Here is a 15605-nt window from a genome sequence, read left to right on the forward strand (position 1 = left end):
GGCTTTCTTGTGTGTACTTTCCTACTGCAGCTCCCAGTGATGACAAGGAGCCAGTGCTGGCCTCCGCAGCCAGGAGTGAGCACCTCTCACTGCTGCTTGATCACCCATGAGACAGCCCCTGGAGCACCCAAGCTGGAAAGACCCTGCCTTGACAGTCACCAGAGCACATAGCTGCACATCCTGAGTGGATTCCAGTTCTCAGGTTACACTTTTATTTTTCCTTGTGTGAATTCTTGCTACTTTATTGCACCTGTGCAAGGAATTCAAGTGTGGGTGGGACACAGAAGCCTTCCTACTAATGAGGAGTATCACATGGACAGCTGCAGGCCTTACCAAGACCACAGATCACCTTTTGTACATCACCATTTTAATACTTCAGTTCTTATGTTTATTTTGAGACAGTACACTAGCAAAGCTCAAAGCACAAACAGCTCAAACAGAAGCACAGTGACAGTCCTGCTGCTGTATTTGCTGCTGTTTCCATTTCCCCAGCACAGCTGAATACAAAGTTCCAAGGTACAGTTTAGGTATTAACCAGCAGCCCCAGGCTGGGCTGGACTCTTGGACTAACCTCAGCTTTACAGCCTCTCTGGAGGCTGAAGTGGAAACGGGGATGTTTTAGCCACAGATCTTCATGAGCTACAGTACAGCTTTGATAACCAGGAGTCCAGGAGGTGCTTAGGCCATGTAAATTTAACAGGACAGTGGTGCGGTGCGTCTCTTTGTTCACTCAGTGTTCCCCAAAAGGCTTTTCTATGCAGGCAGAGGTCCCAGCCCAGCTGCTGGTTAGGAACGGCGTGTTTGCTGGGCCACCTTGAACCGCATGGACAGGATGTCACCTATCCCTGCCTCTATCTCATCATCTTCTTCTACAGACCCGACTCCGCTGGGAGATCCTGTCAGAATCAAATCTCCTTCTTCCAGGGTGATGATTTCACTGATGTAGCTGATCAAGTGCGGGATAGAGAAGATCATAGACGAGGTTTCTCCCTCCTGCCTCAACTGTCCATTCACCTTGAGCCAGATCTTCAGCTTGTGAGGGTCTGGGATCTTCTCCTTGGGCACAAATTCACTGACCGGGCACGATGTGCTGAAGGCCTTGGCCAAGGTCCAGGGCAAACCCTTCTTTTTGCACTCTTTCTGCGTGTCCCTAGCGGTCATGTCCAGGCACAGGGCATAGCCTGCCACGTGCTCCATAGCGGCCTCCTGGGACACGGCCTGGGTTCTCTTCCCGATCACCACCCCCAGCTCCACTTCGTGGTGCAGGTCGGTGCAGTAGTAGGGCCGCAGGATGGGCGAGCCTTCCCGCAGGTAAGCCGAAGAGGGCTTGAGGAAGAAGAGGGGCTCGGCGGGCAGTGCGTTCCCCATTTCCTTGGCGTGCTCGGCGTAGTTGCGCCCCACGCAGACGATATTCTTGCCCCATTCCCAGAAGCGTGCCAGGGACCTGGAGGAAGCCATCAGCCCCGCCGCTCTCCTTCTCCGGGTACCCTTGGGCCGCCCTTGTCGTACCGGAGGCGCAAACCCCACCGAGTTCCGCGCTCCTCCTCCGGCCCCGTTCTCCTTCCTTCCTGCTGCCTTTCGCTCCCTCCCCCAGGACAGGCGTGAGCCTCCTTACCCAGCCCCTCTGAGCCGGGTTAGCGAATCGCTTGGCTGCAAAAAAAGAAAAAAAGATTAATTAATTACAAAAAATAAAAATAAAATAAGCGAGGCCCGGGCGTGTCGACAGCGGCGAGCGGACAGGGGGCGGGCGGCAGCAGCAGCAGCTCAGCACCGCCCCCTCTACACTCCGGGCCGGGGCCGAGCGGGGCCGCCCGCCTCCCCCCCTTCCCCGGACCCGGCCGCTGGGCGGGGAGCGAAGGTAACCGGGGCCGGGCGGGGCGCGCCGCTGCCGAGCGCACCATGCTTGGCGGGGGCTGGCGGAGCCTCGGCACCGCCCTGGCTGCGCTGGGAGCCGGGGCCCTGCTCCGAGCCGGTACGTGGGGCGGGCGGAGCGCCTCGCCCGGCGCCCACCTGCTCCTACGGGCACGCGGAGGGGCTGCGGGGGCTCGGTGTGGGCGGCCGGGGGGCTGGCGGCGCTCCTCCTAGCAAAGCTCCGCAGTTTGCTGATGATTTCTCTTCTCCTTTCGCTGCTCAGGGGTGCGCCGGGCGTTTTAAGCTGACTCACAGCCCCAAGTAGGTCAGTGTCTGTTTAGCTGCAGCCTCGCGCTGGTGGTGGGGTTGTTTTTTTTGCGCTGGTAAGTGATGTGGGAGGATTTTGGAGGGTTGCTGGGCTGCCCGAGTGCGGCTGGTTGCTCTGGAGGACTGGGGGTTGAGGGATAAGGCGTCGAATTTTAACTGGGTTAGATGGGAAATTGAATTGGTAATGTAAGGAGGAAAAACAAAAAGAGAGGAAAAAAAAATCTAGGCTGTGCATTTACATCTGGGCCTGAATTCTGAAAGCGTCTTTTTGAATCAGAGCTCAGCCTAGCAGTGCCTCTGTATGTAAAACGTGGCTTTGATGAGCCAGAATTCACTGCAGCCGCTGTCAGCCTTGGAGCCCTGCTGCTGCCTTGTCCCTGAGTGTGCTGACACGAGGAGCAGGAAGCTCAGAGCTGCCGTAGGGCTGCTGCACGCCCTGCATGCATTGCACTGAACGTGGCTGGGTGCTGCAGACTGCCTGTGGGGCAGCAAGCAGGAGTTCCGTAGGGTGCAACTCACCTGGTGTCCAAAAACATCTGTGTGCAGAACGTATAGAAAGCAAACGTGGTGTTTCTACTCATGGGGCAGTGCAGAGATAAACCCCTGGGAATGTGTGTGCATTCAGTGTGTGTGACAGCCTCATTTGGAACAGGGGTTTTCCATTCCTTTTTTCGTAGTAAAACAGAGTAAAACAAAATACTGTGGACAAAATGCACAAGGCAACCATTTTTCTGGAGGAACCTACTGCCTAACTACCTGTGCCTGCCCGCCTTCAGCCTCCTGCATGCATGCATTGCTGTGATAACATTAACACTGCCCATCTGCAATCTCTCCCCCTCCAAGAGTCAGGCTGTGCTGGCAACCCATCCTGAGCAGAGGTGTGAGATCCAAAGGGCACTGCTGGGGACATGGAGCAAAACTGACTGGAAATGGAGCCAGTGGACCTTATAGTTTTGGATGGGCATGTGATCTTGACTTGCTCTCTGTGCTAGGTGCAGGGGTTATGCACTGCTGGGGAGCTGCCATGAGCAGAACTGGGTGTGAGCTGCTCATAAGAACAACTAAGGGTGTGCTGAGAGCTTTGGATCAGACTGAAGGGCGCAGCTCAGCTGCAGATGGGACTTGAGAATAGGTTTCATGTTGCACGGATGCTTTCTCGTTCTTCTCTTGAAATTGCATTTTAGAAAACCATTTCCTTCTGTGGTGTAGCTTGTTTGTTTGTTATGCCAGAATTGTGAATTAAACATGCTGAGAGACTTCAGGATTGTGGCCAAGGTTAGCAATGGTTCATAGGAAGAAGGCATTTGAAGTATGTGAGTAATTCCTTCAACTGGAAGTTAAGTTTTTGCTTTCTTGTGTTTTAATTTTCTTTTTCCAGTTTGCATCTGGTACACAAACAGGCAACATGTCCAAAGTGAAAGTGCTTTCAGTTAGGGAGCAGCTGAGGAGCAATTGTTTGGGTTCTTTTCCTACCAAGCAATAGTAAGGGTTTGTTTTCTTGTCTTTTTTTTTTTTAATTATTATTATTTTTGGAAGTACACTTCTGCTCCAAAGGAACACTTGGCAGGTATGGATGCTTCCTTCAGCACTACATGCCCACTGTGTCAAAGCCCCAGTGCATGCCTGTGCTGTTGTGCTTAGGGATTCTTTTCAGCGCTGCATTTAATTTAACCTTCCCACAAAACAAGTGATGTGGTGGGTGCAGGAGGGGAGGATGTTCTGGGTAGGATCAGAGGGGCCTTGATGCATCTGCTGCACATGCGGCTCAGAGCTGTGCTCTCAGCTTTGCAGCACTGTGGTTGTGTCCCTGCAGAGCTCTGGGCACACTGTATTGGCTGGGTCAGCCTGCCTGGCCCCTTTTCTCTTATCAGGGGTGGGCAGAGACTGCTTGGAGAGTGGGCCAGGCTGATTAGCAGTGTGGTGACCTCTCCCTTTGGCACTGAGCACCAAGTGTTGGAGCCTTAGGGTCAGCGGTGCAAAATAAGACAGGAGCTGAGCCAAACCTGTGCAGGCACCTTCAGTGCTGTGCTGTGGGTGTAAACTGACTTCTGTCATGGACTGCTGCTCCTTCCCCTGTGTGTGCATGGACCCAGGGCTGTGTGGTCCCCAGCCATTGAAGGCATCATCCTCTTCCCTTCTTTTCTTTATGGCGGAGCTGCTTGTGACTGGGTTGTTTTTTAAAAACTTTGTATCTATGAGGAAAAGTGGGGGGAAAAAGTGGAGCCCAGGTTATTTGCATCTGGAATCAGATTTGCTCCTTGGATTCTATTAAACATTTAACCAGAAGCAAATAGGGAAGCACTGCTGTTGCATCAAGGCAGCCCATTGCAAGGAAGCCAGGTTTGTGCCTGGTATCTGGCTGGCTGTGCAGAGAGCCCATCTTCTCTCCACAGCACTGCATAAGCTGTGATTTCCCCAATTAATGAACCAGATACTTCTGTTCTAGCAATGTTTGTATTTCTCCTTTTTTTTTTTTAATTCCTTTTGGTTGTGACATGACATTTTGTGTTTTTTGCAAAGTCACTCCCAGGCTGACCTTTGTCTAACTGCTCTTTCTCTGTTCTGTTTTCCTGCCCCTTGAAATCTTCTCTCTGATCAAAGTACAGCACTTTGCCTGCATGTCCACACCCCTGTGAGCAGCGTCCCATCCCTCTCTGTGAAGCTGCAGAGCACCACGATCCTGCCATGACCTGAATTTTGTTTTTGGTCTCCAGGTCCAGCACAGCTACGAGCTGTTTTCCTGCACACAGAGCACGAGCAGAGGAAGTCAAAGACGGTCACACAAGCCAACATGAAGGTGGAGATACTTCCAGCACTCACTGACAACTACATGTACCTCCTCATTGATGAGGAAACGAAGGAGGCTGCAATAGTGGACCCTGTGCAGCCCCAGAAGGTAACGCTGCCTGCTGTCCTGGGAGTGGGTGCACTGCTAGAATACTTCCATGCTGCCACGTACACAGCAGAATTAGTCATGGGGTGACTCAGGCTTGGAGGAAAGTCAGGAAGTATTAGCCTCTCCTGTGTACTGACAGGGCTTCACAGGTGCCGAACTTCTGAGCTCAAACACCTTCTCCCTGCCTTCAGGAGTTACTGACCTGATTTTGTTTTTCCCTTTTAGTTTGTTCATGTGCAGAAAAGAGGAAATAAGGCTGAGGGTTTAGTCACAACCCCAGCTGGATCAGAAAGCTTGTGTCCTGATCTGTAATGAGTGCAAGATGAGGGATGAGTTCTCAGCAAAGTCAGCAGGACGTTTGCATGGAGGTGTGGCTCTTAAACCGTGTAGTAGTTGCATACAGAGCAGGCACCAGGTGTGTTGTTTAAGTGAGTCCATGTGAGTTGTAATGTTCTTGATGTGCTCTGTGTCTTCAGGTTTTGGATGCAGTCAAAAAGCATGGTGTGAAGCTGACCAGTGTCCTGACCACACACCATCACTGGTAACTATCTGCTGTATTGGCATTTCCAGAGTCTGTGCAATGTGCATGGGTCCATGAGTGAACACACAGGGCTGCTTTGAAGTTGCTTATATCAAGATCTTAGAGCATGTCCATGTGCTTGACTGGGCACGCTTAAGCTATGCCAACTGCTGTTTGTCTGCAGCCACTGAGTAGCTCTGAGAAAGGATGGTCTGGTCCTTTCTTGTGCCAAAGCTCACCAGAAAGTGAAGTGCAGAGAAATCAGCATGAAGTAGCTGGGTGCACAGCAAAGATGGGAAAGCTTGGGGTCAAGCCAGACTTTCTTAAGAGCAGCTCTTCCTGTGACCAGGTACATTCTGTAGGCTGCAAGTTCTCTATGTCAGTGCCTTTAGGCTTTAAAATGATAACTTACTCCAGTTGGTCAGTGAAATAAATGTATGTGTGGAGTGCAGAAGGCAGCACACTTGCAGTGAGTTGCTAGGACGTGCCTTAAAGCATAGTCAACAGTTGTGGGAGCATTACCAGGGTTGCACATTAACTCTGCCAGAGACATAAAGCTGTAGCAGTTTTGCAATGTTGAACCTGAGTAACAGGTGAGTGGAGTGGAACCACTGAACTGCATATATCCCAATTAGCCTGCTCTCTCAGTGTTGTAGTTAATGGGCAGTCGGCTGTGATACTCTAAATTTGATATTGCTCAACTAGGTGTGAAATTGAGGGGAGTTGCAGGAGAGATGGTGACCAAGGTCCTCTGTTGAAATCTTTCCTGAGCTTGCTGTTCTGCAGCCACCAGCACTTAATAACCTGCACTTAAAGAAACTATCTCTACTAGTGCTGATGTAGCATGCCTTCTGAGTACAGTGTTAGATGTCTGCATATTTGGAGACTGATGATCATCTGAACATTACCATTGCAGTTGCAATCAGTTTGTCTTCATCCTTACTAAAATCCATTTTTCTGACCTCCCAGGGACCATGCTGGAGGAAATGAGAAGCTTGTAAAGCTGGAAACAGGGTTGCGTGTGTACGGGGGAGACAGCAGAGTTGGAGCATTGACACAGAAAGTGTCTCACCTTACGTCACTCAAGGTAAAGGGAGCGAGCTTCTGGACTTGGTTGGGGACATCTTCCAATTGTGTCTCAGCTTTTTTTTTTTTTTTTTTTTTTAAACCTTTTTAATGTCTCTCAAAGGTGGTTTGTGATTTAAGTTTATCTTTCCCCCTTTTCTAGCCCTATCTACCATAACCCCTCTGTCTCCTTCTAGCTGGTGATATTTTGTTGATGGTAGCATTGGTATTGCTCAGACACCTGTACTGCCTGGGACATACTGGGTGCCTGCCTCTCTTTGGATAGCTACCTTAACCAGGGTAGTGAGAGCCGCAGCATGAAAGCACAGGGCTTGTGTTCTGCTTACAGCCTGGTTAGCACTGAAGAATTGCAAGCGGTCCTCTCGGAATGAAGGCTGAAATACAGGCTGTAGAGAAAGTGGGCCAGCAGGGCTAGCTGCCTGCATTGCTTTTCCAGAGCTACAGTGGCAAACCTTGCTGAAATGTCGCTGTTTGTTTGTAGATGAGCTGGCAGATTGCATGAACTGCTGTGACATGTGCAGGCTGGCGTGAATGGCACTGCTGGTCCTGCGGTGCACCTTTCTGGGGCTGGTCAGCAGCAAAGAAGGGAGTGCAGAAAAACATGGGAAGGTTTGCAAACTAAGGCTGTGAGGGAATGATCCTCATGAATGTGTCTAATTCCTCCATTTTCCTGAGCTTCTTCCACTTCTACCCCTCAGCTTCATTTTTGTTTGGAGCTTTTTACGCTTGATTAACTTTGTTTAGGATTTTGCATTGCTCTGGATCTATTTGCTGTTGCTGCCAACCAGACGCTGAGTCACTCTGCATGCAAATGAAGGAATCTGGCAGTTCTCTTTATAACAACACCTGCTAGGAGGAAACAGCACCCTTCCAAGTCCCTACCATAAAATTCTTGTGCTGGACTCTCGCAAGAAAAGAGCTGATGTTTACTGGCCAGCTATGTGAGAGTTTGCTTGTAAGACTGCCAGGTCATTGTAATAAGTTGCAATTCTTTTCTAATGGTACAAATGCTACCAGACAGTAGCCTAAGCTCTAGTCTTCTGCCTTCTTCTCAGGTGGGATCTCTTAATGTGAAATGCCTCTGTACGCCGTGTCACACTTCTGGACACATCTGTTATTATGTGACTAAGCCAAATAGCTCTGAGCCACCTGCAGTTTTTACAGGTGAGGAGTTGGGAGGTTACATCACTGGCAGTCTGTGTTGCAGAGAAATAAGCTCCCCCTTTGCCTGTGTGCTCCTGGCTCTGGATGGGCATTTGTTCTTTATTACCAGCGCAGCCAGCCTAACTTCCACAGTGTGGGTGTGAGGAGCTGTCTGGCCCTGATGCCATGTCACACCTTGCTTGCAGGTGACACACTGTTCGTGGCTGGCTGTGGGAAATTCTTCGAGGGAACCCCTGAAGAAATGTACAGAGCACTGATTGAGATCTTGGGCAGCTTAGATCCTGCAACGGTACGAAACTTTTGTGCTAGTAGGTTAACCAGCCAAAAGCTACTGCAGGTCTCAACAAAACTGCCTTCCCAATAATGCTGTTGTTTGATGAGAACATCTCTCACGCACTGAAGGACCGCATGCTTACTGCCTTTGATGCTGAGTAGCTGCATTCCTTTGAGAATGAAATATGTACTCCAAATACATTTGTGTTTTATGAGGGAAGAGCAGAGGGTGCTTATTGAAACAAAGGCTGGGACAGAGATGGGACAGCTGGGTTCTTTCATGAGGCTTACCTGTAAGATGGCACACAGTACTGGCTCATAGCTCCTGGCATTTTGCCTGCATCTGGTGTGTTCTGGCGGGTTGGTTCTGTTCCTGCTGTGTATGATATCATTGATGGAACCCAGCAGTCCATCTTTCATACCCTCAGAGTTACCTTGTGGGATTTTTTCTTCCTAGAGAGTTTACTGTGGTCATGAATACACTATCAACAACCTCAAATTTGCTCGACATGTTGAACCCAACAATGTCAGCATCCAGGAAAAGCTTGCTTGGGCCAAGGTGAGTATGTTCATCCTTTCCCTCAACCTGCTGGGTGCTGCTAGAGCCTCTCTGAGGAGGTAGAGAAAAGGGGACAATGTGGAAGGAAAAGAGAAGCTGAGGAGAGGGAGCTGAGAATGAGAAGTAACAGTACAGTTGTGCAATCAGGGGAACAAATTGCTGGAGAACAGGGTGGTGTGAGCAGCATAGCAAGCACAGTTTGCTTTTTGTGGAGATGTGACCCTTCTTGGGGATGTCTTGGTACCATTACAGGCTGAGGCTGAATTTCTCCCACTCTAAGAGGATCAGCTTTGTCCCAGGAAAGACTCAGGACCTGTGACCCAGGTTTCTCACTTCCTTGGTCCTGCCTGTCCGATGGTGTGGCTGAGGAGCAGATCAGGCAGTTACATGCAGCACTTTACCCTTTGTAGCTCATACATAGGACATTTCTTGTTCTCCAAAACATTCCTCATCAGGCAGAACTGTTTCCCTTGTTCTAGGCCAAATATGACAGTGGAGAGCCAACCATACCCTCCACCATTGGAGAAGAGTTTACGTACAACCCCTTCATGCGAGTGAGGTATGGACATATGGGAACGGCCCTTCTGAGTCTTGTGTTTGGAGGGGGGATGTGGGAAAGGTGATGAGAGAGAGCCATAAGTGTGAGTTAGTCTCACACATTCTTATTCTGATGCCCTCAAGACCCTTCTTAAAACTCTTGCATTCCAAAGTAAGTTGGGTAAAACACTTGTTGTCCTGGCAGAGGATTGGTGCTGTGAAACATGGGGAGTTGTTGTGATGAGCATCTCTGACCCAGGAGTTAGAACAAACTTTGTTGTGTGATAATATTCCTTCATCACACACGGCTTGGTAGATGGGTGTGGTGCGATGCCACTCAAGGTGCAGGAGCTGATAAGCTCACGCCAAAGTCCTGAGTCTTTGGTCTTAAATGAAACATATCCCCATGATGCAGGCAAAATGTGGTAGCAGTGACTTCATAGCCAAGATTTTATCTTGCAGGCTTTGCATTTACCATTCTCGGTGTTCCCTCCTGGCAGGGAGAAGACAGTTCAGGAGCACGCTGGGGAGACCGACCCCATCCGCACCATGGGAGCCATCAGGAAAGAGAAGGACAACTTCCGTGTCCCGAAGGACTGAGCACTCTGCCTGTGTCACTTTATGGTCATTTAATAGTAACTTAGACTGTTCAGATGTTTTAGAAATCTGTCGTGGTTCAGACAGTCCTATTTAGATTTCTAGTTTGTTTTAATTAAGGAAAAAAAAAAAAAAGCACTTTGCCCTTGTTGAGATATTCTACAGCATATTTATATTATGATGAAGAATATTTATCCCTCTGTTGCTGGCTCTCAAGCTGTCACATGTGTCACATGCAGCTCATTTTACAAGTGTTGGTACGCGACTCAGGGCTGGAGTGGGGATGGGACAGACCTTGAGACCTAGGAACAAATCCCTGCTATTGCTGTGGGCACCTGATGGGAATGCAGACTGTGGCACTGGGGCTGTTTGAAGCGATGTTCATCAGTCTCCATTTAAAACAGGAATAAACTGCACTAACTGTGTTGCCAGCTGAAGGTTTAAACTTTCCTTCCATGCTGCTGCTTATTCAAAGTGCTGCTTCTGGCTGCATTAAACCACTTCCCAGTGGCGTAAAGCTGCAGTAACTTTTCCATGCAGAGATTGCACTGTTGCTTCTGCCCTTTCTCTGTTAGCTGAAGCCTGCTGGCATGCTCCTGAGTGTGAGCTGCACTTTACTTGTAGCCGTACACAGAAAGGAAAGAGGGATTTGTCTGCTGGGAGGTTCCAGTGGGAGCAGCTGCAGTGTGCTGCTGTGGTTAATGCTTAACCTGCAGTGTTGTACCGAGCTCGTTACCACCTGCATTCCACGTTGTGACCCAGGTCTGCTGTTCTAAAGTGGCAGTGTGTGAGCAGGGTTTGGTGGAGCACCATCTCTTTATTTGTTTAAAAAAAAAAAATAATAATTTTTTAATGTATTTCAGGAAAAAAAAAGAAAGAAAGGTACCTAAAATGTTACTGACTTCTTAAATGCTGTGCTGCTACAACTAAACATGATTGTACTGGCGGCTGAGGAAATAAACACAGCTGTAAACAGTGTGGCAGTCTGGAAAAGGTTCATCTCCAACTCCTGCTCTTATTTCTTTGTACCAGCGATTGAAGTCGGCCAACTTACAGCACCTTTCTTCTAAATCCCAGTGTGGCCCATTTGAGAACATGTGAAGCTTTATTCAATTACTGCCTCAGCCCTGGGGGTCTACGGGGGGGGCTGCACCTACTGCACTGCGACCCCTGCGCTGGGGGGGCACTGCACTGGGAATGGAGAGAAGAAGGAGAGGGAATGGAAGGAAGAAGAAAAGGAGGAAATACTGGGGCTGAAGAAAAGAGGGAAGGAAGAAGTGATGGAAGGAGGGAACAAAAGGAAGTAAAGAGGGAATGACAGTGGGAGGGAGGCAGGGAAGGAACGAAAGAACGGGAGGAGGAGGAGGAGGAGGAAGCTCCGAGCCCCGCCCCGCTGCCCGCACTGCGCCGGGCGGCGCTGCCCGCAGGTGGGGGCGGCGATCCGCGCGTCTTCCCCCGCGTGGATGCGCGGCGGTGGAGCCGCGGGCTGCGCGGAGCATGAAGGTGAAGGTGATCTCGGTGCTGGAGGACAACTACATGTACCTGGTGATCGAGGAGAGCACCCGGGATGCGGTCGCGGTGGACGCTGCCGTCCCCAAACGGGTGAGAAGCGCCGGGGCTGCGCGCTATGCCGGCGGTATCGCTTCTGTTTGCGCGTTCCTCGCTCTCGCTCGGCCGTTTCCTTCCTCTCGGGGCTTTGCGGGCTGGAGGCGGCGGGCAGGGCTGCGGGAACGGCGGCCGTAAAGTGCCATCGGCCATAAAGAGCCATCGGCCATAAAGAGCCATCAGCCATAAAGTGCCCCCGCCCCGCGGAGCGGCCCCTCCTGCCCCGCCCCGAGCGCTGGGGCGCAGCGCCTTCCTCCGTCCCGGCCGCACTGAGGTTTTTCTCTCCCTGACCCCGCTGCCCTCTGCGTGCCGTGGGGCGGACCCGGCGCTGCGATGTCACCTCCTCCCTTCACGCCCCGCTTTTGTCCCTTTCAGCTGTTAGAGATCGTCCGGAAGGAGGATGTTGTTCTCCGCGCCGTCCTCAGCACGCATCACCACTGGTAAGCGCCGACGCTGGGAGGGCGCGGGCAGTGCCCCGTTGTGGGGGGTACCCGGTGCCCATTGCCCCTCTGCCACCATAGGGACCACGCGCGGGGCAACGAGGAGCTGGTCAGGCTGTGCCCGGGGCTGCGGGTGTACGGTGCGGATGAGCGCATCGGGGCCCTAACGCACCGCGTGGCCCCCGACGAGGAGCTGACGGTGTGTGGGGCGCTGGGGAGGGGGGGGGGAGGCGGTTCTGAGCCCACCTCGTGCCCAGCGCTTATCTCCATCCCCGCAGTTCGGGGCCATCCGTGTGCGGTGCCTCTTCACCCCGTGCCACACTTCGGGCCACATGTGCTACTTCATGTGGGAGGATGGATCCCCGGATGCACCGGCGCTGTTCTCAGGTATTCTCTCTTGATTGGCACCCGCCGATCCCACGGGGTGAACCCCTTGTACCCCCCGGGCTTTGGGTACAACGGCTCACCCTATCCCTGCAGGTGACACGCTGTTTGTGGGGGGCTGCGGGCGGTTCCTGGAGGGGACAGCAGAGCAGATGTACGCCAACTTCACCCAGGTGCTGGGGAATCTGCCCAAGGAGACGGTGAGTGTCCCTCCTCCCCCTCTCCCCCCCCCAAAGCTCAGCCTCAGCTTAGAGGGGCCCCAAAATAATGATGGAGACATGTGGGGCACAGTGGGGTTGGGAGCACTTATAACGCTGGGTGCTCTGTGCTGCCCTTGCAGAAGGTGTTCTGTGGCCATGAATGCACCGTCCGGAACCTGAAGTTTGCCCTGAAAGTGGAACCAGAGAACGAAGCGGTGAAGAAGAAGCTGGCGTGGGCCAGAGTAAGCAGCTGTACCCTATGGGATGGTGGGGGGCTGCCGGGTGCCAGCAGGGTTTGGACACCTCTGGTTCCTCTCAGCAGCGGGATGATGAGGATCTGCCCACGGTGCCCTCCACGCTGCAGGAGGAGTTCCTCTACAACCCGTTCCTCAGGGTCACGTAAGTAGCATTGGTGCAGGGGGCATGCTTGTGAGTTGGCCCTGTACTAGGATGATGGAGCAGCTCTGTCTCCATTGTGCTGCTTTTGCCCCCAGTCCACTCCCCATTCTTGCATCCTCCCCTTCTCCCAGTGGCTTTTCCAATGGGAAACCAAACCCAGATGGAAGGGAGGGTAACCCGATGTTCTTCCAGTGTCTCTCACTCCTGGGGCTGAGCCCTGTCCCCATCTGTCTCTGTTACATCCCGGTCCCAGAGCAGCCATTCCCCTGCAGGGAGGAGGCTGTGCAGAAGTTCACAGGCAGGAAGGAGCCTGTGGAAGTGCTGCGGGCTCTACGTACCGAGAAGGACAACTTCAAGAAGCCCAAGGAGCGGCCACATCCCCAGGCCATGCTTGCCTTCGACTGGGGGCTCTTTGCCCCTTTCCTGGAGAAGAAGTGAGGCTGCACCACCCCACCACGCAGGGGCCCACAGAGCAGAGGCACCAGCTGGGCTCTGCTGCCCAAAACCCACAGTGCAGCATGGAGCTCTGCACACGGATGGCCCCGCTCAGGTGTCCCTGAGCCCTCGGCTGGGACAGGGCAGGGACCCAGGAACTGCACCAGTCTGTGTCCATTACATTTCTTTCTCTCAAGGTAGAACACAGGAAAGCTATTGTATGAAGCATTCACATTGCTGTGTCTCTGGGATGGCAGCATGGGACCCCACGCCCTGCAGCTTGCAGCCTGCAGCGCGTGCAAAATCAGTGCTGTTGTGCAAAACCAATATCATAGTTTAAAAATTTTTTTTCTTTTTTCATTTAAAGTCTGAGAACAGCATGGAGCTTTTTGCTGGGGCGTTGCATCACAAAACATAGCAATGCCTTTTTCTTTTTTGAGGGCAGACAGGGCGTGCTGGTGGCTCTGTGTGTGGCTGCATTAACCCCATGTGGTGGTGTGGGCAGGATGCTGCTGGGCAGCCCATTGTTCTGCCTTTGTCTTTACCTCAGTTGTGCAAAGTGCTGTGATGCACGGAGCTGTGTTGCTGAGCTTAGGCCCCGCTTGTGCAGCTGAAATGCAAACAGTGGAGAAAATAGAGGAGATGGGCCCCGAATAATACACTGTACGATGTCTTTTTGACTGTGCTGATACAAAGCTGCTGACACTGGATTAGAAACAACTTCAGAATCTTTCATGCATGGACTGTGAATAGCATCCGTAATACTGAACCTGGTTTGTGGCATTTCTTCCCTTGCTAGAAACTTGATTGAGGTTTTCTTTTTTGCTTTTTTTTTTAATGGTACGTTGTTAAAATTTACTCTTCCCTCCAGGAGGGGGAGAAATCAGTCCTGCTGCACAAGTTGCCTCAGTGCTGTTGTTTCAGAGATGCTCTAAGGTTGCAGCTGCAGGCGATGCCAGAAGTGTCACTGGGCACTGCCTGGGTGCTTTGCTGTGAGCAGCACTGGGATGCCTGGGAGGGATCCCAGCCCAGCACTGGGCTTGCTCACGTTGGCAGCAGCTGTGTGCAGCTCAGAGACGAAATCTGAGCTATTCTTGATGCCATGGTGAGAACGAATACCTGGGAGAGCTGCATGGGGTGCTCTGGGTGGAGAGTCCTCTGACAGCTTCAGTACTGTGCATTCAGTAACCTGGTCACTGGACAAGGCAAAATGTGGATCCTTGGTTGTTTAACCTGCAGCTCATTCAGCTGTTCTTTATTGTGCACTTCTGGCTGGATGTGCATGTTCTCAGTAGAAACAGAATGTGTTTCTTTTGCACTGATGTATAAAGTTTATGGATTCAGCACTTCAGCATATTGGACTTAGTTTGCATTGGCACTGGCATCTCTCTCTTGCTGTAGATAACAATGTTATGGTTTAGCATAACAGCATTACAGAACTACGCATGGAAAAGGGCATTCAGCACCACCACTGCTTGCAAAATGAGTGGGGAAGGGATGGGGGAGCAGAGGGAGATTTTTGCCTTATGAACACTGTGAATCTACTGATTGATCAGCAACACCTGAAGTATATAAAGCCTTTAATTAAAACTATTACAATTGTCTTTTACATTGTTGGCTCATTTTTAATGAAGACTGGGGGGGGATGCAGGGAAGGGCTGCCAGAGAAGCTGTTAAATGAGGGAGGTTAAGGTCTGACAGCTTTGCTTCTTGACAGCCCTAAGCACAAGGTCTGCAGGAACAGTGAGGGTTATCTCTGAAGAGGGCCTGGCCAAGGTTTTAGTCTGAGCTACGTGCAGTTACCAGCTCCATGTCTGTTCTGAAAGAGCAAAGCAAAGTGGCTGCTTTGCGTTCAGTTTTCATCCATTTTACTTCCTGCAGTCATTCTTCCCCACATAGCAGTAACTGGGAAAAGGAGAAATATTAAATGAGAATGTGATTTTTAAGCTAATACTCACTTGCAGCTGCAGCAGGCACAAGGCTGCCAGCATCCCTTCACCCTGAATTAAGGTACAGCTGCAAACCTCCCACTGCCACCTTCCTATACTCACTGCCTCTTTGTGAAACCTGACATTCAAATTCAGTAGACAAAACCAGTTACTAATTCACTTTTTCATAAATAGTTCAGGAAATATCCATATGTAGAAATACAGACAGTGAGACAAGCACACATAATCTCATAGTAAATTATTTGCATCCACGTCACCTGGCAAGGCATTACAACACACAGCATTAAACCAGGTGTATTTTTGCTAACCACTTGGATTGTTCTGGTAATTACCTGCAGTAATGTTTACATCCTTCAGTCGTCTTCTGTTAACTTTTATAAATT

The 15605-nt window shown here is 51.0% G+C and overlaps 3 protein-coding genes across 12 annotated transcripts; 2 read left to right on the forward strand and 1 right to left on the reverse strand.

The window, feature by feature from the left end:
- Positions 1-362: 362 nt before the first annotated feature.
- On the reverse strand, positions 363-2137 carry FAHD1 (FAH domain containing oxaloacetate decarboxylase 1). The gene is made up of 2 exons (XM_031606943.2): positions 2011-2137; positions 363-1650 (listed from the first exon to the last, which is right to left on the reverse strand). Exon 2 carries the CDS (start codon positions 1456-1458, stop codon positions 787-789), a length of 672 nt encoding a protein of 223 aa, XP_031462803.1. The 5' UTR covers positions 1459-1650; positions 2011-2137; the 3' UTR covers positions 363-786.
- HAGH (hydroxyacylglutathione hydrolase) lies at positions 1175-10800 on the forward strand. Of its 8 annotated transcripts, none has more exons than XM_031606933.2 (10): positions 1695-1972; positions 2135-2176; positions 4893-5074; positions 5551-5615; positions 6564-6681; positions 7736-7844; positions 8030-8133; positions 8575-8676; positions 9156-9235; positions 9714-10800. In XM_031606933.2, the coding sequence occupies exons 3-10, from the start codon at positions 4970-4972 to the stop codon at positions 9811-9813; spliced, it is 783 nt and encodes a 260-aa protein (XP_031462793.1). In that variant the 5' UTR covers positions 1695-1972; positions 2135-2176; positions 4893-4969; the 3' UTR covers positions 9814-10800. The 8 variants fall into 8 exon arrangements, with proteins under 8 accessions (XP_031462797.1, XP_031462792.1, XP_031462793.1 ...); XM_031606934.2 differs by having other exon boundaries at positions 1695-1858; XM_031606937.2 differs by lacking the exons at positions 1695-1972; positions 2135-2176 and adding an exon at positions 1175-1311.
- A 97-nt stretch (positions 10801-10897) lies between these two features.
- On the forward strand, positions 10898-14882 carry LOC116237628 (hydroxyacylglutathione hydrolase-like protein). Of its 3 annotated transcripts, none has more exons than XM_031606939.2 (8): positions 11308-11412; positions 11791-11855; positions 11937-12054; positions 12134-12242; positions 12336-12439; positions 12580-12681; positions 12759-12838; positions 13111-14882. In XM_031606939.2, the coding sequence occupies exons 1-8, from the start codon at positions 11308-11310 to the stop codon at positions 13274-13276; spliced, it is 849 nt and encodes a 282-aa protein (XP_031462799.1). In that variant the 3' UTR covers positions 13277-14882. The 3 variants fall into 3 exon arrangements, with proteins under 3 accessions (XP_031462801.1, XP_031462799.1, XP_031462800.1); XM_031606940.2 differs by having other exon boundaries at positions 12762-12838; XM_031606941.2 differs by lacking the exon at positions 11937-12054 and having other exon boundaries at positions 10898-11412.
- The last annotated feature ends 723 nt before the right edge of the window (positions 14883-15605 follow it).

The sequence above is a fragment of the Phasianus colchicus genome, chromosome 16, assembly GCF_987193195.1.
Source record: "Phasianus colchicus chromosome 16, bPhaCol1.hap1.1, whole genome shotgun sequence".
Taxonomy (NCBI): Eukaryota; Metazoa; Chordata; class Aves; order Galliformes; family Phasianidae; genus Phasianus; species Phasianus colchicus.